The 26,903-nt window shown below is 38.0% G+C and overlaps 1 protein-coding gene across 1 annotated transcript; it reads left to right on the forward strand.

The window, feature by feature from the left end:
* Positions 1-160: 160 nt before the first annotated feature.
* Positions 161-26,903, forward strand: itih5 (inter-alpha-trypsin inhibitor heavy chain 5). The gene is made up of 14 exons (XM_036577262.1): positions 161-385; positions 471-515; positions 4,493-4,656; positions 7,324-7,437; positions 9,696-9,955; positions 11,860-12,029; positions 13,547-13,663; positions 15,507-15,678; positions 17,290-17,602; positions 19,832-20,451; positions 21,515-21,565; positions 23,032-23,148; positions 24,115-24,492; positions 25,222-26,903. Exons 1-14 carry the CDS (start codon positions 260-262, stop codon positions 25,527-25,529), a joined length of 2,955 nt encoding a protein of 984 aa, XP_036433155.1. The 5' UTR covers positions 161-259; the 3' UTR covers positions 25,530-26,903.

Here is a 26,903-nt window from a genome sequence, read left to right on the forward strand (position 1 = left end):
TCTACCTTTTAACCACTTAATTACCGAGAAATTTTAAAAAGTGAGTGGAATTGCCCTTTCTACAGTTGCTGAATTGAGACACAGCCCCTGTTTGTCCGTGTGAGCAGCAGGGTATGGCTGATGGGCGGATCACTCGCAGTTTTCGTCCTCCAGCTCCAGCTCCAGCTCCACTGCGCTCCAGTCCAGCTCGTGTGCAAACACCCACCGAACCGGGTGTCTCGTGCTACCGTAGGAAACCAAACCCCTCCACCCATGAGCCATGCTGTTTCTGGCGTTAGCGCTGTGTCTCAGCCGGGCGGTTAATGCCGCTCTGAGCGAGGATGCTGAGGTCGCAGAGCTGGTGGAGTTGGAGGACTACGCGCTCTCCAGAGCGGACTTTGCCACCGTGAGTCACAGTTTTGTGGACTGTCTCTGGAAGAGCCGTTTTAATCCGCGCACTGTTTCATGACTACTTTTCCTTCTTCGTGCAGGTTCCTCGCAGAGTCGCGCGCCAGGTGAAGACGCTTCTGACCAAGGTGAGCACTGGCGCGCGCGCTTTTGCGCACTAAGCTCTCTCGTTTTGCGCACAAGGGTGGCGTTTGTACCTGGCAGAGAGACTCGCATACCTCACACACTTGGTGTAACATTAAAAAAAACATAGTTCTTTAGTAAAGGCAATGGCTCTTTATACCACCATGAGTTCTATATAGAAGGGCTTGCATGCTTAAATGGTTCTTTGCATTGTGAAATAGTTCTTCAGATTAATGGTGAATGTGTTGTTTTTTGAAAATGGTTCTATATAGCACCATAAAGTGTTGTGCCATTGTTGCGACACTGTAGAACCATATAAAACACATCCTCCATTAATCCAAAGAACCATTTCACCATGCAAAGAACCATTTAAGCATGCATATCGCTGTTGTCAGAAGAAAACCTCCTGTCTAAAAATGGTAACTTTACAGGAAAAGGAAAAAACCTACTTCACTTTTAATGTAAGTCAATGGAACCAGACGTTTTTTCCAAGTCATTTTGGGCCATTTCTTTTGCTCCATTCTTCATGAAATTTACACACAATGTAAAGGGAGACAGGCATTTTCAAAGTATATTAAAAACTAAAAAATGACAAAAATGGAGATGAGGTTTTCTTCTGACATCAGCGATATGTTTCTATATGGAACTCATGACTCATATAGAACCATTGCTTTTACTAAAGAACCTTTGAAGAAACATCTTTTTAAAGTGTGTAACATTGAGTTGAAGTGTAAAAATATGAACCAAATGCTCATTTAAAGCTGCTCTAGAGATTTCCAGGCACCCAGGTTGCTGGTATGGACGTGCATGTGTACGCCGAATTGTTTATTGTTTTATTTATGTGTTGCATTGATATATGAGGAAATGCTACAGGGACTTCTGTAGGACCCCTTTAAGAATCCAAAAGCAAGTTGAGACAGTTACTATTGGTTACAATGGAGTCCTAAACAGTTACACTGCAAGAATGCTCACGAATAAAAATGTACTGCATCTGCATTATTATTGTAAAACATAAGTAAAAATAAAGTCAAAACTGACATAATATATTCTGTCCATGTTGAAATGATGGACACACTTGAATCAACTAAAAGCATTACATCATGTTTTGTCTCAGTGCATTATAAATTGACATGTATGACAGTAGGCCTACAGGTGAGTTTATTATAGAAGTATTATATGCCAAAATAGAATCTATTAGTTTAATATAGTTACAGTTATCTTATATTTATCATGTAGCACTGAAAAAAAAATGGTTCAAATTGGAGGTGGGCATATATAACAATATTTTGTTGCCATCATGATCAATTTTGGTGTTGCGATAAACAATACGCTTCTCACAGAAACAATGAGTTAAAAACTCATCATAGTTTCCATAAATGGACAGCATAGACTGGGTGGTGAGTGGTTTTGAAACTTTAACAATGTTTACATATTACTTTCAATTTCAAAAAAGCAAAGGAAATCTGTTTTTTCATGATATAGGCCCTTTAAAGAGCACTGAACTGCTTGATGTTTCCTTACACAGAGAGCATAACTGATCCTGCTTTAAAAGGGAAAGTTAAGAGGATACTAGACAGCTGATCCTAGACTCTTAAAAAGATGGCGCTTCAAGGGTTCTAAGGAAAATGGTTCTATATAGAACCAAGAACACTCAAAGAACCATTTACATGGTTAAAGCGTTTTTTGCATCATGAAGCATTCTTCAGACTGATGGAAAACACACACGAATGTTTTATAGATGCTGCACAACAGACACTTTTGGGTGCTATATTCAACCTTTTTCAAAAAGGTTCTATATAGCACCCAAAAAGTGTCTTTTATTTTTACAAGCTTGACACTGTAACAATAGAAGAACCCCTTTGGGTGCTATATAGAACCATTTTTAAAAAAGGTTCCATATAGAACCATCTATAGCACATTTTCCATGAATCTGAAGAACACTTTCATGATGCAAAGAACCCTTTAATTATGCAAAGGGATCTTTGAGTGTTCATGGTTCTATATAGAACCATTTTCTTTACTAAAGAACCTGTGAAGCACCATCTTTTTTAAGAGTGTAGTATTAATACAGTGAAATGCCATCAAACACTATAGGCCTTCTGCTCCAGCTACCTGACAGCTGGTGTATACTGTTAATTGCAACCAGTAATAATGGCTTTTGTTATTTTGTTTTGCTAAATTTTTACCGGAATCATATGCTATAGTTAAGTTGCGATGTCACTTAATGTGTGAAATGCTGCTATTGTCTTGCATGCACTGCTTTTATGTGCACATACAAGGTGTAATACACTTGTTATTTTGGGATGAAACATTGTGCAAGCAGCCACCAGGCAATGGTTATATGGGTGCCTACCAGTGGCTTGGATGTTGCATAGCTTAGTGCAACACATTTGGAAATAAATGCGTGCATGTTGAGATATTCTGTCAGGATGAACGTTTTGGGTCATAAACCAGGCCTGTGGCATTTTACTCTGTTACCTTTCTGTGAGTGTTAATGTTTAACTTCTAAAGCCGAGCAACATTTTTGAGTGCCAAGTTTGTCTTTTCAGAACTCTTCACACACCTCTCTGCAGAAACATGCATTTTGGCATAAGTTTGTTTTATGCCTAGAATGCTCTACGGCAGAGGTTCCCAACTTTTTCTAACTCGTGACCCACACAAACAACCACAGAAGCTTCTGTGGCCTACAGGATTATACTAACCAAATCATTATAAGTGCAAACAAATATAATACAATAATCAATGTAGCCTGTCAGTTTTGCTTTATTTTATAATATAATGCAACACAATAAACAGTAAAAGATAACAGAACATTTTCTATCTCACCTAAAGAGTTAGCTGATGTTGTTCAGCAGCTATCAAGGGCTAGATGAAATGAGTTGAGAAAGGAGGTCTGGCTCAGTTCAGTAGGTTTAGTGCATATTACCTCTGAGTGTTTAGCACAGAGCTTTTCTTTGTTTCAGTTTATCCTTGGTTTTCTCAGTCTAAAATACAGTGGCTGTTTCATTTGTTGTTTTGCTTGTTTGCTAAAGTCTGAAACAGAGTTTGGGTTTTTGTGACATTGAATCTTTTCATTTGGTTCAGTTGGCTTCACACTGCAGAGGCTGAAGTGCACCAAATTATACAAAGTGGGTTTTTGTTTATTGTTCAGAAATTTTGCAGGGATACAAGTGCTCTGTTACTCACATTTGCCTCCAACCGAGCCCAAAAAACCAACTACTTTTCATGAAAATAGAGAAGTTAAACGTCTTTGTGTATCACAGTCATTAATAATAATCTTGATATAAGCTTCTTCATGACAGGTTTTTTGAATGTAACCAATCAGGTCATGGATGCAATACATTCCATGACCCTTGTGCCAAATTTAAAAGCATTGCTTCGCTATTATTTTATTGCTTGTTTGCCATTATTAGCAGCAGCTCATGCTGCAAGAATAAAAAGAGTCTATCAAGAGTCAGACATTGATCAGGCAGATTATGCAAACAGCACGGATGAAGCAGAAAAGCATGCTGTGATGTTGAATTCCCTCGTTCGGTGCAGACCCTGAGAGATGTGTTTCCATCAGCAGCGAACTGAACTAGGGCTCACTTGGAAGTGAACCAAGACCTGCAATTTTTAGCAGACTGTGTTTCAGTTGTTTGATGTGGTTTATTATTCAAAGTCGATGTGACTTATTATCCAATATGTTAAATTCAGCATATACGCAATATTTGTGCATAATATGCAGAAGTGTATTCTCTGTAGAGGATTTGTTCACTTATTTTCACTTAAAAAATAAACAAAACACATAATTTGACCAGGGGAGCTCAACGTTTTGCATACAACTATATATCAGTTACTGATCTCATTGTCTACTGATAATTGATAACAATATCTGCCTTGTAAAACACGTATCGGTCGACCCCTAATTCGAGTAACATAATGATCAGTACTTGTAATTAATCTTTCTTTCTATATAAAACCACAATTTCTCTTTTTTCAGGAAACCAAACCACATATTCAGGAGTACTCAGTGCAGACCACCATCATCTCTCGGTATGCTTTTACCGCTGTGTCCTGCACAATGTTCAACAGGCACAGCGCTGCCATTCAGGGGGTTTTCCAATTCCAAGTGCCAGCAGCCGCCTACGTCTCTAACTTCACCATGTAAGTAAGAATTACACAGCCAGCACAAGGAAACTAGAGCATCTATCATGTTATTCATTTACAACTACTTTAACTTTACTTTGGTCGTTGGTATAGAATAATGTGAGAGAAGCAGCAATAGAGAACAAAGAGGGGCCACACAAGCCCCTTATAAAACATCAGTTCTGTTCACTTCAGTTGAATTTAACTTTATTTGCTACACTCTTTAAATTAAAGCGCCCAAAAGGGTTCTCTAGAATGATGCCATAGAAAAAAACTATTGGTTTATCTTTTAATGCCGTGCCACAGTGCATCTCAAAATGCACTGAGAAGAACCATTGAGAGGAACCAATACTTAAAAACAGAACCCCACTTATAGCATGTGGAAGAACCAGTGAGAGGAACCAAGATTCAAAAGGAAATCTCCCTAAGTGCATGGGGAAGAACCACTGGGAGGAACCACGAAAACCTCTCTTAGAGCATGAGGAAGCCAGAGGAACCTGCAGTTACACTACAGTACATTGTACTTTTTAGAGATACAAGGCACAAGTCACTGAGGCTTATGCAGCACTGTAGAGCAGCTTGGTGATTTGGAGGAGAACTACATCATTTGTTAATCATTATTGCAACACTGGATATTGCAGTGAGCATTCTGACCAACCTCAGTTGTTCCATGTAAGATTGGATGAATAAAGCATCCACACGATCCAAAATATGTGAATAAATTTGGGCAAAGTAATGCAAGACTGTCTTTAATTATGCTGTCAGAGGTTCAGCAGCGTGTGTTTAATATAATTCCAGGCAGTTTCTTCACTCAGTTGTACAAACCTCAATTCCAAAAAGTGAAAGAATGTGAAATCAGAAACAGAAAGCAGTGCTTTCTAAATCAATTTTGACCCAAACTTAAAGTACAAAGAAAGTTTAACAACAAGATATTTAATGTTTTATCTTATTAACTTAGTTGCTTTTTGTAAATATACGCTCATTCTAAAATGAATGCCTGCAATACATTATAAAAAAATAGGACGGGGCAATTTAACAGTAGGAATATTGTAAAACAGGTGATGCAACCATGCTTGGGAATAAAAACAGCATCCAGGAAAGATGAGCAAGAGTGCATCAAGCAGGAACAATGTTTCTCAAAGAGCGATTTCAAGGATTTTAGGTATTTCACCCTTTAAGGTACATAATATTAACAAAAGATTCAGGAGTGTAAAAAGGCGAAACCGAACACCACAACTGTGATCTTCAATCTTTCAGACAACACTGCATTAAAACCTGACATGTTTCTGTGAAGGACATCAGAACAGGAATACTTCGACAAAACACTGTCACTGAACACCATTTGTTGCTGCACTAACAAATACAAGTTAAAACTACTGTGCACAGCGGAAGTCTTATGTCAATAATATTCAGAAATGCTGCCAACTTCTCTGAGCTTAAGTTCGTTTGAAATGGACTGATGCATAGTGGAGATATGTACTGTGGTCTGAGGAGTCAACCTTTCAGATTATTTATGGAAATAATGAGTGCTGTGTTCTCTGGGCCAAAGAAGTAAATCCAGATTGTTATCTGCATAAAGTTCAAAAGCCAGGGTCTGTCATGGTATGGGAGACTATTAGTGCTTTTGACATGAGTAACTTGCACATCTGTGAAGGCACAATTAACCATATATACTAATAAAAAAAAACAACACATGCAACAACAACATGGCTGCATCATCAGAGAGTACAGGTACTAGACCGCTATCCCAGTAGTCTACCATTGAAATCGTAGTGCACTATGAAGCACAAAATACAACAAAGAAGGCCCCATAAGGTTGTGCAGCTGATGGTGGAATGACAAAAAATTATGCTTTCAAAACTGGATCAATTGGTGTCTTCAGTCTAAAAGATTATTAAGGGTTAGAAGTAAAGGTAATGGTAGACTGTGGCAAACTTTTATTAGAATTTATGACATAGCACATCAGTTTCAGTTTAGAATTCACTAATCGCTGCTTTCTATTCTTGTTTGCATTTCACATACTGTCCCAATTTTTTTGCAACTGAGGTTTGGATTTCATCTGGTTCATCTGTTTTCCAAGTATCTCAGTTTTTATTGCGAAAACCTAAAATATCACAGTGGCTTTTTCCCAATATTGTTTACCCTAGAGAGAACCATAAACCATTGTTTCCCAACCCTGGTCCTGGAGGCTCTGCACTGCCCTGCACATTTTAGAGGTTATGATGAGCTGATTATTTGGATCAGGTGTGTTGCAGTACACGGCAAACACTAAAGTGGGCAGGGCAGTGGTCTCCAGAACCAGGGTTGAAAAATGCTGCACCTCAAAGAGTACAGAGCAGTCTGTCTGTAAGATTGTGAGACCATATCAGTCAAAATATATATAAAACTATATTTTATTTTAGTCAAGTGCCAACATAGTGTAAAATTGGTCAAACACAACTTGGGTTATTTTCCATGACTGACTGAGCTATTTTGGATTCTGTTTTATTTGTTGTATGAGAGAGGTTACCATAGGGCCTGTGAGAGTTTAGATTAACATTAACTTCACAAACACACACACACAAACACACTGGCCAGAGGAGCACTATATGGCTCCATTTAGTTGTAGCAAAATTTGTTTATGAAAAACAAACGTTCATGACATCAAAGTTTGAAAACCACTTTGTGTTGATGTTGGTGACACAGGATTGTGGGAGGAAGAGTGTTCCCCAGTCAAATTAAAGCAAAAGAGAAGAAAGTGAGAAAGGACAAAGGGGAGAACAACGGCAAACCAAAGAGCAAGGAGTCAACAGAGGTCAGGTAAGGAGACAAGTAGTGCACATATATTACAAATTACATGTATTGAGGCTAAATATGTGCTTGCCTTATAGCAGGCATGTCAAACTCAGCCACTTAAAGGACCATATTAAGAAATCTCAGCAAATCTGTCGGCCAGCTGTGTTTTTATTTCATTTTTACTTAACATTTTGCCATGACCCAGATGGGCCATTGTTTATTCAAAATATGCCAGAACTGCAACAGCAAAATAGGCACTGAACACTTAATCAAAGTAATTCTAAATGAAAACAAATTGTTTTAGGTATTTCTTTTTCAACTGCCTATTTGCTTGAACTAGACACCAGACATCTTTTCTTTTTGTGCAACCGCTGAGCCATAAATTGTTTGACCACATCAATTAAAGTTTGACCAGTAAGCAGACGCTCGCGGATATAAAACACAAATGAAGTTTTACTTGGGGATTCTGGCAAGTATAACATCGTCAAAAAACAGCCATGGGTCAGTTCCAAAGTAAACAGTAGAATACACAAGGCGACCATAACCGACAAGGGGAAAAAACAGAGCAAAGTCCAAAATACATGCGAATAGTCAAAACTGAAAATCCAAGAAACCAGGCAACAGTACAGAAGGGCAAATGAGAAAAAGGGTTAGCAGAAGGTCATACACGATAAATCACAACAAGAAGAATGCTCAGTAGTTTCACAAAGGAAAGCAATACCTCGCAACGAACCTAACTATAGCCCAGGCTAGTATACTAGCTAGGTAAGTCATATGACATAAACCCTACAGGTGAACATCATTAATACTAAGGCAAACTTGAGCGGTGATAGGCCACTGATGATCTTTCCGGAGTCACGTGAGTATGCGGAGGATTCTGGGAAGTGAAGTCCGAGTCATTACTAGCAAGCGACTGCCCTGTGTATTCTGGGAATTGTAGTTTGTTGGTTGCCGAATGCGTGACAGGGGGTCGTAACACACACTACGTTGCAGTGCATGCTGGGGACTGTAGTACATCTCAGGGTGAAACGGGCTAATAAGGATAGAAAATTACAATAATTCTGATGGCCGAATAGGACTGCGTCACGGGCCTGACTTGGCCTGCGGGCATATGACATATTGGCCTTAAAGCAATCATTCCCCAACCCTGCTGAACAGCAAAGAACAGCATGGCTGCTCACCAGCAAAGAGAATCATATGTTGTGTTTTGGATGCTTGTACACTGGTGTGCCAGCATGACCATGCTGGGTGACCAGCTAAACCTGGACCAGACCAGCACTGGACCAGCATTAACCATCTTACACTAGCATAGAATCATGCCAGTCTGTGGTGTTTTCGTTTTTCAGCAGTGAAGGCCTTTACACAGGTCAATGGAACAGTTTGGCATAGAATCAAAGTTAGTGGATAACATAACAGTTATCCAACTTATTCACTGCTTATTTAAAGTGTGAGTTGAGAGATTTTGTTTTACTTAATCAGCCAAGGCATGTTTGAAGTTCGCTTCAGTTTTGCACTGGAGCTACGAGGCTAATGTAATAACAAGCTAACAAGAGGAGGAGGCTAACAAGTAACGCTAACTTATAATAGCAGCTAACAGTAACACTAACAAGTAATAACAGGTTATAACCTGCCATGTTAGTGTTGTGCAAACTGCATGCCTAAATCCTTATATACTTGCCTCAGAAGAGTTGTCTGGCTAAGCAATAGCAAGTATACTTAACCAGTGTAATAAAATAGCAAGTGTGTTATGAAGAAAATTTGGAACTATGTTATCATCTGAATTACTTATGGGCTGTACAATGGGCAAAGTGTCAATGTAAATATGACCAAAAGTAGGTGGGCTAATTCCGCTAGCTGCTCCTTCTTTATGTTATCTTCTTTATAGGCAGGGTCTACCATGGAGTTGACTTGAGTTCAGCCAGTAGCAAAGGGGAGAAAATGGGCAAATGAAATGTTTTACCAAGTCATCGCTTTAACCTATACAAAAACAGTGGCAGTTCTGTTCTCATTTTGTTTTCCACATTCATTTTACACAGAAATGTCAGCCTTGGAAACAATTGTTAATTGGGAGAGAATGAGAGAGGAGGCATATTGACAAGAGTGGACAAAGGATAGATATTAGACACATTTTCCATCTCCACAATGTAAACTCTATTTAAACAAGCTAGAGTGGGCATACTGACAGAATCATCGGACGAAACAATCCCGTTTCCAGACAGATAATGATCTCTCTCTGTTTCTCTTCACTCCGTCCTTCTTTCACTCCCTTTCTTTGTTCTCAGTGATGGTGAGATGGAGTTGTTCCGCATGGCCGTCACCATCCCAGGGCGGAACCGTGCCATTTTCCTGCTGACCTATGAGGAGCTGCTGCAGAGACGGTTGGGTTACTATGAACATGTGACCAGCGTCCGGCCCATGCAGTTGGTTAGCAAGCTCAGTGTTGGGGTTACCATAGTGGAGCATTCGCGCATCAAATACCTCGAGGTGCTTCCTTTACGTAACAGCAGAACGTCGGCCTCCAGCAGCAGGAGCAAGACTGACGGTACATCAATATCTTTAACCATTAAAGTTAGATATATTATTGTGTTTTTGCTATGCATTCAGTTTACTTTACAGAATTATTTATATTGTCGCTGCCACAACAAAATCTTATTTAAGTAAATATAAGGATTTTTTTTTTTATTCCAAGTAATTTTCTGACAGTTTCTGTTGGTAATTCATCATGAAATGTTTACACAATGTAAAGGGCAGCTGTTGTTCAAATTCAGATCATAATAAAATGTCTCCTCTTCTACTTAAACACTAATGGAAGTTTAGAATTCACACTTTCAGCCAAATTTCACCTTTTTTCTAGAAGCTACAAATGAGAAATAATTATACATGTAAGTAAATATACACATATCGCACTGCAAGAAGCATTTTAAAGGAATACTCCAGCATTTTTAAAGTAATCTCTATCTGCTGTATCTGTAGTATGTGGTCGATTATCACAGATTATAATTTTGATAGGTTTTCCTGTACTCTGAAAAGCACAGACTCTGTACTTACCTCTGATGGACTCTTTGGTGTCTGTACTGACTTCTAATCAAAGCCAATGGGCAGTTGCTGAAGCTTGTTCTGATTGGCCTTTATTCTGTTTTTCTATTCTGTTCTTTATAAACATTTATGAAAGCTGTTGACCTTATTTTAAAGCCATAATCTGTCTTTTATAAAATTGCTAATAGACTGCTTAGCTGCTGCAATGCTGCTAATTTCACAGAGCTGACATTTGTAAACCTTATCCAAACTTAGTTAAGGTGTTGTGGCACTAGTATGCAAGAGTAGCCCGGCATTAATATTTATTAGAATCAACATTCAGAGGAGTTTAAAAATCACATTGTGTCTGTTTTTATCTCTAATCATACTGGCATGTCTATGACTGACTGCAGGATACTCAAACAAGGTGGTGTCCTGTGGTGGTATCCGTACAAACTGATGAAAATGAACCAAAATCCAATTTTGATGAGCCATCAAAATTGTTTATTAATCATGGATTTAACGATTACACTGGTCACCCTGACTTGTGAGGTGTCTTAGAATATGGTTTTGGAATAAAAAAGGTAAGTGTACACACAAGAATGCATCTTTAGGAGTCCATATATGGAAAGTGTATGGTATACAAAGTCAGTATACAGCATATATATGTATATATGCCCAATTACACTGCTGTTCATGATAATCAGCCATATGCTTCAGGTGTGGGACATCATAGAGATTATGTTGAAAAATCTGGTGTATTCCTTAAAAAGTCATTTACATCATGGAGGATCTACAAGAGGTCAAGCTCTAAACTGGTATTTCACAACTGCCCCAGCAGTTACTGCCTTTAATAACCACTCTGTCCTCTTTAGCCCACAACAAAAGACAGAACAGAGCGGTGCAGCTGTCTGAAGCTTCCTCTGCTGTTTTACGTTACTATGTGTTGCAATGTGTTAGTTTGATCCAGCACATAATTCCAACTGGTCTGCCATAGCAATCATTTGCCTGACAAAAAGCCACACTATGCTCTAATGCGAACCTCATACCAGAAACTTCTCCTCAGGGATGGTCCACACCCATACAACAGTTTCAGGATATGCTCTCTCTCTCTCTCTCTCTTCTAGCCTCAAACTTACTTAATGCACTAAATTTACTTAATTTGAATATGTTCATAATTTCCACGTGAACAAAACATATTACATCAACACAATTACTGCCAAAAGTAAGTAAACTGAAAAAAAAAATTGTGGTGATGTAATATATTTCATTCAAGTGAAAATGATGCACATATTGAAATCAAGTCACTTCAATGCAGTACTTTACTCTGTGTATTCATGCGTGCTTTGACCTTACACAGTACAGCAGAACTGAAATATTAACCAAATGCACACATACACACACGAATTTACAGTCTGTATGTTCCCTTAGGTAAAGAGTCTATGCCTGTTTCCACGGTGATCAGACAGAACAAAACTTTCTGCAAGATCACCTTCACCCCCAACATTGTTCAGCAGGTCAAAATCGCCAACAATGGAATGCTGGGAGATTTCGTGGTTCGCTATGATGTGGACAGAGAAATAGGGATTGGGGACATTCAGGTACAGATACACACATATATATATATATATATATATATATATATATATATATATATATATATATATATTTATATATATATATATATATATATTTAGTAGCGTATTACTATCTCAGTTAATGCCTTGTGTTTAAATAGATCATAATAAAATCCTTGCACATATCTAAGCTCTGAATACTTAAATAGTTTTTCATTGATTTTTTACTGTGGGGCCGCAGTTGGAACTAATTTGGTAGAATGGTGTGTTATGTAGCTAAGTCTAATCATAAACCTAACCCTAAGCAGCGTAAAAGAAATGGCTCTTTCAGTTTTACACAAATATAACACTGACAAAGTTAGGACCATTTTATTTGGCCTGTAGAGAACATGTACTTTCATGCATCCACTCTGTTTCTAAGGACACAGTCTGTAATAGTATCTTGGCATGTAATGTGTCTTTACATATGATATACAGCATATCAGTGCATTCTGTAGGGAATTACAGTGAATGTGTTAACACATCAACCAATGACAGTTTTGACAAGGAAGAGGTAGTAATAAATGAAATGACTTCTCACTGTATAAAAATGTAATGTGAAGATTAGGACTATCATGACAGATTTTATTAGTATTTGAGGAATCTACGTATTACTTTAATGATTAGTCAAGTAATCAGAGTTTAAAAAAAGAAGTCCAAAAATTAAAAATGAACTAAATTGAAAAACAAATCATGAGATTCAAAAATACTTTGCTGGAATAAGATAAACTAGGAAGACATTAAGAGATATTAGCGTTCAAAAGTTTGGAGTAACTAGTCATATTAATAATTGCTGTTATTTTACCTAATTTTACCTTTTACAGTGTAGATTGAAATACTATAATCTGGAAGGTATTTAGGATTCCTTTTTTTCAATATTTCTAGGTTTGGGCAACACTAAGAAGTTATTAAATATACTGTAGTTCTTTAATGTTAATAATAAGTTTTCTGCCTCAGGATTTGATTATCATGTTTCAAAATGAGGCATACTGGATAGAAATTTTATTATAACTTGACTGTCTGTGTTTTACAGCTTTCTCAGTCATTTTAGAATCATCTACAGCTCTGTTCATCATTTTGTTTAACATTTCTTAACTTTTTACAGCTTCCCACTAAATTATTTAAGACCTATGAAGATAAGCACTAGCATCATATTAGACTCATTTTAAAAATGTATCTGCAACAAAATGGGTTTTATATTATGAAAAACGTTCTTCAGATTTTGTAATATAATGACAAAATCCAACCATATTTTCACTTTTTTTTCACAGGAACTACCTTTTATATTCATATAACAAGCCACACTAAATGTAATTACCTCTCTTTTCTCCTCAGGAACTGATTAGTTCACGTACTTTATTCCCCAAACACTTTTCCACCCACAGCTGTACTGCATCACTCTGAGCTCACTCACACACACATACACACACACACACACACACACACACACCCACACACACAGAAATATGTTGAAAGGTCACTAACTGCCCCTGGTTCCCCAGGTTCTGGATGGACATTTCGTGCATTATTTTGCCCCCAAAGACCTGCCTGTTGTACCCAAGAATGTTGTGTTTGTGATTGACACCAGTGCCTCTATGGTCGGGACCAAAATCAGACAGGTAACACAAACATGACTATTATACACTCACACTCTGAACTGGTGCTTTTGAGATGCAGTAATGAGCACATCAGCACCTTTTAATGAACCCATAGTCTGTCATGGCTTGTCCTTTACTGATGCAGCAGTTCAGGAATGCAGTCATTATTAGTCAGTGTATCTGTGTATATGTGTGTGTCTCTGTATTTCTTCTTTCTTTTTCCTGCTACAGTTGCTTTGTGGAAACCTCTAGCAAAACAATCTAATTTGCAGGTTTTCACCTTTACCTCAAATGTGGTCACGGCCTAGACCAAATATGTCTTAACTGATTGACTACATTTTGAAAGAAAATTGTGTAGAAAACTATTCCCTTACGCTTAACTAAGCTAAAGCTAGCAACCTATTTAGCTAATGTGTTTCAATTCAATTCACATTTATTTTATTTATATGGCACTTTTTACAATGAGCCTTGTCACTTGAGCTCTTTACAGAAATCTGGGTTCAGGTGCCTAGTGAGCAAGCCAAAGGCAACAGAAACAAGGAAAAACTCTCTAAAAGCAAGAGAGAGAAAATTTGAGAGGAACCAACCTCCCTGTTCAACATCGGTTTTAAGAAGCCCTTGTCCTTTTGGACATTTTCCCATGGGGGAATCCACAGTTGCATCTTAAGGGCTGTTCTATTTCTTTATTAGCTCAATTAGACAAGCCGTTGGAGGGTTGAGGATTCGAGCAAACACCATTGTCGACTTCAGCTGCAGAACTTGCCAGAAATCATTGCAACCTGACGAATTTCCCTTTTCAAACCCGAAAATAATGGCGAAAATAAACCATAACATTTGATTTGCTGGGCTTTAGGTTACAAACTACTCCATCTGTTTTCCATGACTGCTGATACAACTTCATCACTTTCCTCTGCTACCTGGCTCGTTAGCATGCTAAAGGCTACATGGCTAACAAGAACAAAAAGAAAGGCACTACAGCACAGTTCTGCTCCAAGTTTATAGCCATGCAAAGACATTATTTTCATGTTATGTACTTTATGCTCAAACTTCTTAGAATTGATTTACATGGCTAGCCTTTTAGCTCACTGAGACTAACTTTCTGAGGGTGAGTTAGTTCCGCATGTATTATCCACTCCTTGCTGTTGCTGCTTCCCCTTCTGTGCTGGGTGGCCACTTTGGTAACATAGAAGTGACACAAATCCGAGTGATGAGTCAAAGTAGGCAATGGTAAATTAACAAGAGAATTGAAACGCGCCTTATAACTTAGTGGAACCCATCCTCCTCTAGTCCACGTCAGATAGCAAACAATAATATAACAAAAGCAATAAGAGTTATGAGAATATTGAATAAAGAAATGACTAATGAATATATCATAAAGCTTAATGGATAAAACAAGCAAAGTGAGTCCAATCATTTAACAGAGGTATTCCGATTAACTGTAAACCAGTGAGTAATGTTACAAGCCAATCAGAGGCTATGTAAAAAGAATGAGAATTAAAGTCACCCTGAAATCAAAATTGACCTTTTTTATTTTGCTAGTTTGTGTACCTTCTCATATTAAGAATAATTTATATCACAGTATTTAAAAGACAAAATTCTTGTTTTCCTGTAATCTTGCATTGAAATGTAATGTTTTTTTCCCTAAAAAAATAATTGACCGGTATAATATCATTTCACCTCCCCCCACCACACCCACCTATCATTGAGAGAAAATACTCAGCCAGCTCTGAGACCCTGCTTGATATTACATTTCATTGGAATTAGGGGTATAGATACATGATCCATGTTGACTTTAAGGACATTGTTTGATTTATTATCATTTCAGTAATTCCTTTTGTTATTCACCCCTTTTTCACTCTGGTAGACTAAAGATGCTCTATTCACCATTCTGAGGGACTTGCGTCCAAATGATCGGTTCAACTTTGTAACTTTCTCCAACCGCATACGAGTCTGGCAGCCTGGCCAGCTGGTGTCCGTCACACCCAATAGCGTGCGGGATGCCAAGAAGTTCATCTACATGATCTCACCCACCGGAGGTACCACACCTTACACTCTCCCTCTCTCTCTTTCTCTCTGCCACACCTACCAAAATACCAACATTTAGATCTATTACAGAATCATACATGTGCATAAAGAGAAATGCAAACACTGCACGGCACAGGTCTGTTCACTTCAGATAATAGTGTCTTGGAAAATAACAAAACATTTTGCGCACCTTAGAGACATTAATGTGAATATGATTACAGGAAAAGTTCAGCACAAATCCTAAATTGAATTTTTTTTCCCAAATGTAGTCAGTTAGCCAAGAAATGTTGGTGTTGGTCTCTTAAGTTTGCTTCTTCACTTTTGCACTGGAGTTACGATACTAATGTGACTAACAAGTGATGGAAGTTTATTGTCGTCAGTTATGCAAACTGCATGTCTAGATCATCAAGCACCTGCCTTAAACTGTGTGAAGTTAAGCCTAATTAATCTCAATAGATTTGCTTTGGAGCATTATTTGGGCCCAAAATTTTGGTCCAAATCTGAATACAGTCCAAGAACTTCCTGCCCAAGTTCAACCTGACCCAACTGGAACCGCATCATCAAGTTTTCAATCCTAATCTGACCCGACCCAAACCACATCAACTTTTCAGTCCGAACCTGACCGAACCCCTCAGAATTCTGTGCTGTTTAGCAAAAATAATAGCCATCATTAGATCACAGAAAAACAAAATAAAATATACAAGATAGTGATATAATAAAACAATCTAAAGCTGTCTAAAATTAAGTTTTAATTCAGCTTCATTCATCAAGCAGTGCTTTGGAACAGCATCCTAAATGTTTTTAGCCTGGATAAGCTGTCCATACTGCACTGTTTTCTCGCTGTGCACTGCTGATATAGCAGGATGTTAGCCTTCACTTCTTTAGTCCTAACACTCTTTCTGTACATAGAACGTATTACATATAACATGAAAATGTATTCCTGTTCAAACAAATTTATATAAACATCCTTCTGGCTGTCCTAAACCGTACAATCATGAATTGATTTGCGTTTTATTTACCTTGCATCCATCTTCTCACATGCATAGACTTTAGTGCTAAATTCTGTCAACATCCAGCGTGCCAAATTGGCCAAAACCGAGTAGATTCAGGGTAAAATCTGTCAGAGGGAGAGTGTGAGAACCTGAATGTGAAATGTGAACCTGATCTGAGCCCGACACATATTTCAGAAATGACGTCTGGACCGAACCCAACATGAGCAGTTTGGACAAATACTTTTGGCTTATGTGGTTCCTAACACTGAATGACTTACTGTTAAAACATACTGTTCCGAAAACAGTAGCAGAATTTTGTCTGTCCATGTTTATAGACATGTGTCATACAGTATCAGAAACCACATAAGCGAAACTATTTAGGATTAGGTGTGTAGTTAGCACTATAAACTTCCATTAGAAAAGTTCAACATAAAATCCGATGTACCTCATTTTCCCTGTGATCAATCAGCCAAAACATGTTTTATTATTTGACTATATTTGGGGTTGTTGGGCATTTTGTAAATTGAGACTTTTTTCCTCATAATAATTCAGAGGTTACCATTAACCCAGTTTCTGTCATTTTACCTTTTACTCTCTGTTTATTGCTCTTTCTCTGTCCGCCGCTCCCAGGCACAGACATTAACAATGCCATCCAGACTGGCTCCTCATTGCTGCGTGACTACCTGTCGACACGTCCAGAGTCCAGTCACAACAGTGTGTCCCTCATCATCTTCCTGACTGACGGTCGGCCCACGGTGGGCGAGCTGCAGACCCCCAGCATCCTCGGCAAAACCAAAACTGCAGTGCAAGAGAAATTCTGCATTTTTACCATAGGCATGGGTAACGATGTGGACTACAGGCTTCTGGAGCGAATGGCTCTGGAGAACTGTGGCACCATGAGGAGAATTCCAGAGGAGGCGGATGCTAGTGCCATGCTGAAAGGGTGAGGAAGGGGTGTGTGTCTATATGTATGTATATATCCATGTACACTATGATTCAAAGTTTGGAATCATGTGTAGAAAACAATTGATTCCCCACTTTTGAATGGTGATTCCAAACTTTTGTATGGTAGCACAGTATAGTTTCCAGTTAAAACAAGCACAAGTTCTTCATTTTTCAGTACCAGACAAAAATCAAGCATATCAAGCAAACGCCTCCAATACAAAAAAAGTAACTTTGAATATATCAGTATTTAATACTGATATCCACTTTACTTCTTTCCTTCCAATTTTAAAGCCAGAGAGCTATGTCCTCAAAAACAAAAGCTCTTCCCAAAGGTGTCTGACTTTGTCTTTCTTTCAAAGAGGCACTAACATTCACACAAACAACTACCCAAACTCACCTTAGCTGCCTTGCAGATTGCTTTCTTGTGGTTTAAATAGTCAAATTTAGACTAATGGAAGTCTAAATTTGTAATTCGGCTTATTTCAACTGTGATATTTTTATTACCCTTTCATTGAAGAGACCAAATGCTAATAGTTTAGACATGACAGCTTCCAGTTTCGATTTGACTAGATTACAAAATCATAAAAGTGAGCTATATAGTATCAAAAAAGGCCAAAAAAAGATCTATGTTTTGTATGAATAGCGGAACCCTTTTTTGGTGCCATACTAAACTTAAGTATTAAGGTTTTTCATATCTATATACAACAGTTTCTCCATCACAAAGTAGAACTATTTAACCATGCAATGAATCATTTAAGCTAAATCTTGGTCCTGGAGTTTTCAGATCTAACACACCTGGCTCTAATTGTCAGATGCTCCTAAAGGCCTTCATTACCTGGATCAGGTGTATTAGCTTATGTGATGACCCTGCAGGGTGGTAGATCTCCAGAACCAGGTCTGGTTACTTCTAATTTAAGCATTCAGGTTAATCCTTGGATTGTCATAGTTTATATATCTGTTTCCTAAAGAACTCTCAAAGAACACTTTCATTTTTAAAGGTGTCTGATCTGCTTTTCTGAAACCTGAGTGATGCTTTGAACGTTGTGTGACTAACAAAGGCATGATGAACTTTTGGAGCTGCTTATGAGGGCTCCCCACCCTGTGACTGCATTGCGAGATCTAAGCAATGTGTCTGCGTCTGTGTGTGTGAGAGAGAGAGAGAGAGAGAGAGAGAGAGAGAAAGAGATAAGGAGAAGGAGGGAAAGAAAGAGAGTTGAGCAAATTGTTTTTCAGTCATGTTAGCATCATGTTTGAAGAGTGTGTCCTATTGTTTACCTACGAGCCCAAACTGAACTGCTGCATAACTCAAGGTCAAAGGTCAAGCAAAAAAAGTCACAGGATTGGTCCAAATCCTGTTCATGGGGTTTCATAACAAAGGTTCACTCTGAGGGTCAAAGGGTTCAGGCTTGAGAATCTCTATGTGAATTGATGTTAGCTGTGGTACAAGTGAGTCACCTGACATATCCAGCAAGCTACATTGCTGCTTCACACCATGAAAGCGATGAAAAAACAGTCAAAACAGACATCAGGAATAGAGATTTGAACTTTATTGGCAAATGTCTCAGATTTCGCAAGATGTTTTGTTCATTTTCTAGGTGAAAAAAAGTGAACACGTCCTCAACAGACATTAAAAATGTGAAGGTGTTAATGCAGAATTACTTTATTACTTTATTTACTTTACTCAGCAAATAAATATAAGTTGTGCACAAAAATTGCAGAAAATTGCATATTTAAAGCTACACTATGTATATTTTGGGGATTTGGAGACCTCTCTGATGAAAATGTGTAATAGTACAATGTGTGAAGAAAAATATTTGCAGTGCCAGTTCAGACTTCTTCCCCATGCAGATGAGTCTGATGATTATGAGCACATTGAAAGCTTATTCAAAGAGAACAAGTGATTTTACTTGGAAAATTATAATAACACACTAAAATGGCGTAAGTGGACCCTAGGGGAAAAAATAAAATACACTCATCCAAACAAATGGTTTACATTACATAGTCTCAGCCAATACATGTCTGAGTCGTGCTAGTAAGAACTAGACTTGCAGGTGGTTTCTAACACTGTATGACATACTGTTATCTCTAACATGAGATGAGCACATAATGTAACTAAAAACAGTAGCTGCAGCCATTTGGATCCTGAATTTTGTCCTTTTTTAAGAACTTTAGATAATAAACATATTTTGGCTGATAATTAATCTTTTCTGCCACTTTTTCTTTGCAGCTTCTATGATGAGATCGGCACTCCTCTTCTGTCAGACATCCGTGTGGATTACTCAGAAGACGCTGTTGAATATGTCACACAGCACTTTTTTCCCAACTACTTCAATGGCTCTGAAATCGTGGTGGCTGGCAAGCTGACCAATCACAGCTCAGACTCTCTCCACATTCAGGTGACGGCTAGCAACAGCGACCGTAGTCTGCGGCTAGAGAAGGATGTGTTGCTAACTCAACGCGAGCAAGAGACAAAGCAGCGGCTGACAGAGGCCGAGGCAGGGCCGGACGCAGATGGATACGTTGAGCGTCTGTGGGGTTTCCTGAGCGTGAAGGATGGCCTGAAGGGGCGACTGCGGAGCCAGACGAGCAGCGAGAGAGAGAAATTCACGCAGCAAGCCGCCAATCTCTCGCTAGAGTACAACTTCCTAACACCGCTCACACAGATGGTAGTGGAAACGCCACAGGTGTTAGCCAATGGCACTTTAGCAGAGGCTGAGCCTACAGAAGCACCAATGTCCACTGATTCAGAAGCAGCCAATCAGCTGCCAGATCAGGAGTCAACTGGAAACACACCCCAGAGTCTGCAGGAGCAGCCAGCACGGAGACCAGCAGCTAGCATAGCAAAAAGTGAGAAGTTGTTGTTCACCATGTTGGGTAGGAATGCACCGAAATTTTGGCCACTGAAGTTAGACGAAAGTGCCACTTTGTCTTCAAAGAGAAATTTTCAGCCTGAAAAAAGCAAAAGTTTAAATAGGTCTATGATATTTTAATCTAATATCTAATACTGAACACTTATTTTGAATGATAATCAAAAAATGATTATCTTTACAGACTGAACAGTTGAGACAGAGCAGAAACAAAGCTCCAACTGTAACTTTAATCATCAGAAAGATTGTACCTTTCTATCACTCCAGCACCAGTCACTTGATTACACTTGCTCAGATTTGAGTATTTATCCTCTAAACTTGCCTCAGTGCAGCATCAATGAGCTGGAATTGCTGGTGGGTTAGCCTTCTCGCTAAGCTAACATTAAACTCATTAAAAATGGTGTTAATAAGTATAGATAGTATTCACACAACCTGGAAAAAGTGTCCCGCGGTGATCTTGTTGACATTTCGTCAGCATAATATGTATGAGCAGTCAATGCTGGCCAAGGCTTCCACATCAAGATATTAAGAAAAAGTCAGTTTTTATTGTAGATGTTGATCTGTACCAAATGGGCGAGTTATCTTCAGTCCTGATTATGCATTATGATTGTGCATGTTTCCATATGACTACCCATTCGGCCAATATCAATTTAGCCAAACCCATTCAAAGGATCTAGACATAACAGTTTGCTCTGTACAGGTTTTTCCGTACCTTTTGAACGAGACATAATCCATGACAGGAGATCAGGATAGAGGTCATATATCAGTCTTAAGAACACAGTGACAGAAACAGCCTGTTTAATTCTAAGGGATAAAGAGAGGCTGGAAAATGGTAATGTGAAAAACAAAACATGTATATGAGATATATATATGTTTTTGGCATGTGTGATTACAGAAACATTAAAAGTTGCCCTCACGAAAAATAATAAAAAAAAAAAAGCACAACAAAGACAAACTAAGATAAAAGTAAAATATGTCTCCTCTAAACAGCCTCTGTAACTCATTTGAAGCTGACCACTGTGACCCTTGTGTTTTGTCTACAGATGGAGTTAAAAAGACCGCCAAAAAGTCTGTCACCCTCTCCAAAACATCCGGTAATTCCTCGCCTTTGTGGATCATCTGAAACATCTGTTGGTACAATACGTGTCATCTCAGTATTTGTGTGTAACTAGTGAGGCGACAGAAAGACCAGAGCAGTAGAACAGAAGCAGTCACTGTCTAAACAGCTTGTAATTTAGCTCATGTGAGTAGAGGGGCCTCATCAGAGCGAAGTTAAGTACTACCAAGTGCTGACTGCAGGCTCTAATTGAGACAGTGCAGTAGAGGGTGAGAAAAGCCTGAGAGATTAGGGGGGCGTGTATGTGAGCTTGAGTGTGAGGTGTGTTGAGGAACGCACTTAGTAAAACCAGAGAAAAAGCTAGACCTTTCATTTTTAAATCAAAAGAACAAAACCATTTATTTTTGCCTCCTGAGCTGTTTAGAGTTAGGCTTAGAAAATACCCATTACATGTGTATACCTCCATATCGTTGCTGTCGGGACAAAACCTTATCTCCACTTTTTACATTTTTTTACATAATTTTGCATCTCCATTTTTGTTGTTTTTGGTTTTTTATATAATTTAAAAATGCCAGCTGCCTTTTACACAGTATCAAAATTTCATGACCAATAGAAATGATGCAAAAAATGTAGAATAAAAGATAAAAGCGTTACGTTTACTTACATTCCTTCTCCTTTTTTTCCTTGTCCTGTAAGTTTTTTGGAGAAACAAGGTTTTGTTCATACATATATAGATATGGGACATATTACTATTACATATAGAGGCTTACATATATAATATACATACATACATATATAATACATATGGAACATATTATCGCATGTGAATACTTCAACATTTAAAATACATTTGGCACATATATATGACACTATGTCCTGACAAGGTATAAAAACGTGTGAATGTGTGTGAAGCTTTGTGCTAGTTATTATGAGTCCAAAGAAAAGGTCTTTTCTAGAAAAGAGCACCGTTTAAGTGGTAATTGGAGATGGCATCTCAGAGATTACTACACTAAAGGAATGAAAGGGTTTTCTGTGAACAAAGCCACAGAGTCCTGACCTGCACTCCTCTCTGTTGATCTGCCGTGTGACCATGCAGCACTATCCAAGCAGAACCATACACCACCATGCCTCGATCTCTTAGAGATCATTTGGCATCAGATATAAAAGGAGAGGACTGCTGGCTCATAGATTAAGAGAAAAGGCCTCACTTTAAGCAATTGACTCACAGTGCGGGTGAAGTGTAGCCTGACTACTCACAAGTAGCTTCATGTCTGTCATGATTTCCCAGAATAAATATAGTTACAGGGATCATCCTATTTGTACCTGATGCATGTGAAACAACTATGCATATGTACATAGTAATATTCATTTTTTTTCATGGTGTCAGATAATACAGTGCAGTTTGCTGTGAAACACATGAGAAAAATATCACATTATATATTGCTTATTTGTTTATTTTTTTGTGTTTAATATTCTAATAGTTTTATGTCTGTGTGCCTGTAGCGGATGGAGATCCTCACTTTGTGGTGGATTTCCCTCTCAGCAAACTGACCGTGTGTTTTAACATCAACGGACAGGCTGGAGACGTCCTTCGGCTAGTGACTGACCACAAACAGTCTGGTAAACAACATGTACTATTTATAGATTAATAAACATGCACAGAAAAGACCTTTAACCCCTTAAAATGTTCACACTGGTGGGTCCAGGCTTTTCATTTTTTCACTCATGGTGTACATTGCAATTTAGTAGTATTTACTGAATTATTCAGTAAGTAATGAATAATTCGTAATATGTGATGATTGATAGGAGTTACTGAATAATTTATAGCAGTTATTGCATTATTTATAGTAGTTAGTAATAGTAATTACTTAATAGTAAGTAATTCATAGTAGCTTCTGAATAATTCTTAATAGTTGCTAAATAATTTACAATAGTTACTGAAAAATTCATAGTAGATACTGAATTATTAATAGTATTTCTGAAAAATTCATAGTAGAGACTGAATAATTTGTTGGACATACTGAATAGTTCATAGGAGTTCTGAACAAAATGCTTTAAGATAAAAGAATTTATAAATAATAATAATAGTTTATTAACTATATAATAATAATAATTGTTTAACTTCTGAACTAGTTATATGGGACGGTAATGTTATACATGCTAATATTAATGTTTCTGATGTTAATGTATTCCAAGAGCACCGCCTGCTTGAATGTGCTACACACTAACACCATATAACCTTAAACACCACTCTCAAAAAAAATGTTCATTGAATTTACTTTTCACTTCAATAAAAGTTTGGACCACCTTCATCACCAAGATTTTGTCTTTCACTTCACCTACTCTTGGCAGTAATTGAATCCATGTAATATATTTAATTTATGAGGAAATTTTACTTGAATCAAGTAAATTCAACACACTGCTTTATTTCAGTGCAGATACACTATTACAGTTCTCTACAGATCTGACATAATACATATTGTCTATTAGACAATACTAGAAACTAGAGAATTCAGGTCATGGAATGTAGTTCCTATAGCTGAATTGTATTCCTCCTGTATTGACTGTGTGTGTGTGTTTCTTAAGGTGTGACCGTAAATGGTAAGCTGATTGGAGCTCCAGCCCCAGCTGGTAGCCACAAACAGCAGCGCACATATTTCAGCTCCATTATTGTAGTTGTGGATAAACCCCGGCGCTCGTACATTGAGGTGACCCCGCGTAAGGTTATCCTGGACGGCCGTGACCGCATGATCCTTCCCTGCAGCTCCAGCATCTCAGTGGAAAGCGAAAGTCTTGGTGTGGCCATTGTTGCTGACACCAACATCACTGTAACCATTCAGAAGACAATCCGGTTCATCATCCTGCTGCATACTTATAAAAACCCTGCCCCTTACCAGCGAGACCACCTGGGCTTCTACATAGCAAACAGCCAAGGACTTAGCAACACTACACACGGGCTGTTAGGTAAGTACACACATAAACACGCCTTGGTGATTAAAGCTGGATAATTTATTTCTGCTTCATTAATGATATGAGCATTTCATTTTAAAGGGCCTGTATGGACTACTGAATTGTTGAAAGATTTTTTTGATATAAGTTTGATGATATATGTAACATTGTTAAAGTCCACTTCCCAAACTATACTATCTAGATATGAAAACTAAGCCACAAAAAGAGCTTGTTCTGAAATGATCATGTCTGTGATGTCAGAACCATGCATGCATTTACATAAGGCCATCCATTCATCTGACAGCAGGAAAGTTTTTTTGTTTGACGTTTGTAAGGTTTACAGTCTGAACTGAACAGTTTGTTCCACATTTTCAACCCAGATTGCAACAAGGCACAATACAGGGCAGGCAGTCTTAGTAAATGTCATGTACAAACATGAATCTTAAAGACACAGTAACAACATACAACCTGTTTAATTCTATGAGCTGAAGAGAGGTTGAGAAAACTGTTTTTGATTCATAAAATCAGATGAACATTAACAATACAAGTGTAATGTGGAATATGAGCCCATTAAATGAATACACATGGCCTAAAATATGAAGGGATACACACACTTAAACTCTCATGAAAATTCTTGGCTGAAACTGAAGCCTAAATTTGTGATACATTGGGCTGAAAACTGAAATCGAAAACCAAAGCTGAAAAGTTTTCCTGTGTCCCTAATGAGTACATGTGTCTTTTCAGGCCAGTTTCTGTTTGAAGAAGTTGGACTAACACAACTTTCTGGAAACATCACTGCGGCAAAAGGAAATGAAACACAGGAAACAAGCATTACTGGCAACCTAGAGCCCAGACCCATGGCCCTGAAGGTGAAGGAGCGTACCGTTGCCGTGGTGAAGAAGAGCAGGCGCATCTACTCTGGCACTCAGATAGTGGACTGCTGGTTTGCCAGAAACAATGCCGCTAAACTGATCGATGGGCAGTACCAGGACTATGTAGTGTCCCACCTATTCGACACAGGTGACTGGCCACATGGGACCAATACACACTAAGGGAAACACACGCATACATTCACTCAAACACCGTCACACAGAATGATGTCTCTTTCTGGATTAACGGGTACCTACAGACAAATCCATGGGAGGCTTCCTTCTTTTTTTTTTCCCCATTTGAAACACTAGCTGTCCTGTACATGTTGAATTTTATGATGAATGGACTGATATAAATGATTCAAAAGTACTTTAATGTACATTAAAGTTAAGAATGTTTTTTCCTTCTCCTGAGAAGTTACCATTTCAGCGAGATGAGGTTTTGTTACAATAGTGACAATATACAGCATATGAGTTATATCTGTGTAACACTGCAACTTAAAACTACTGCATAACTTAAGTGTTTATATATTTCTACATTTTGTACCTTTCTGAAATCTAATGTAATATGATGAAAATCATGTTTTAATAGTTTTATACTGATACTGTAATTTAAATCTTAACAAAAGAACAAATATGAGGATTTTGATGCTGTTCTATTTACAAATTTGAAAAATAAACCAAAAGGTGGCACCTGTAAGCTGTATCATGTGTGGCCAAGTATGATGAGGAAGGCTCTTTATAGCGGAAGTGCTCAGCGTTTACCGTTTTCTTGAATGACCTTTCCAGGAATCATACTGGATTAAAATCACTCCACAATTATTACTGTCAGACTATAAAAAATACACACACTGCAGATTCATATTGAATTAAAATCACTCCTTAACTACCCATACTGCACTTTCATACATACAGAAACAATTATTGATGGGAGAAATTTTACATACATTGGCAAAAAATGGACATATAAAACACCAAAGTTTTTAAAAAGGTTCATTATAAAATAAATAAAATAATAACACCAGTATACTAACATTTTAGCAGTGTAGCCTGTTTAGAACCTTCAGCTTTTAGGATTCTTAAAGCAATTTAAGGCTGAACCTTTGCTTTCATTGTTAAAATATGATTCAATGACTTACCTTCAGAAAAGAAAGTAACCACACCTTAAAAAAGCTTGTTATTCAGTTACTACAGGGACTTCAGTGCAAACTGGTAAAGCTACTCTTAGGTTATAGAAGTGTGTAATATAACTTTTGGCCTGCCAGTGAGCCCTGGCCATTTAAGGGGAATAAAATTCTGGGTTCATGGAAGATCTAGTGGTCAGTTAACAGAGCAATTGAACTTCAAGTTTACATAACTTGAATATTTGAATTCAATTTTAAAACCAACCAGGTTCCTTATTTTTGAAAGTTAGAACATTAAATAATTTGTTTACAGTGTTTTAACCTGCATCATGTAGCCCCTATGCCCCCCAACCCCCCGTCTGTCAAAAGAATGAACATGCTTGCATCTTAGAGCCACATGAAAAAGCCTCTAATTAAAAGAAACATTATACAC

This window comes from Colossoma macropomum, unplaced genomic scaffold (genome assembly GCF_904425465.1).
Source record: "Colossoma macropomum unplaced genomic scaffold, Colossoma_macropomum, whole genome shotgun sequence".
Classification (NCBI taxonomy): Eukaryota; Metazoa; Chordata; class Actinopteri; order Characiformes; family Serrasalmidae; genus Colossoma; species Colossoma macropomum.

Coding starts and splice junctions, on each gene's coding strand:
- itih5 (XM_036577262.1), top strand. CDS start 260: ATGCTGTTTCTGGCGTTAGCGCTGTGTCTCAGCCGGGCGGTTAATGCC. Junction 386..470: donor CCAGAGCGGACTTTGCCACC/GTGAGTCACAGT, acceptor TTCTTCGTGCAG/GTTCCTCGCAGAGTCGCGCG. Junction 12,030..13,546: donor TAGGGATTGGGGACATTCAG/GTACAGATACAC, acceptor CTGGTTCCCCAG/GTTCTGGATGGACATTTCGT.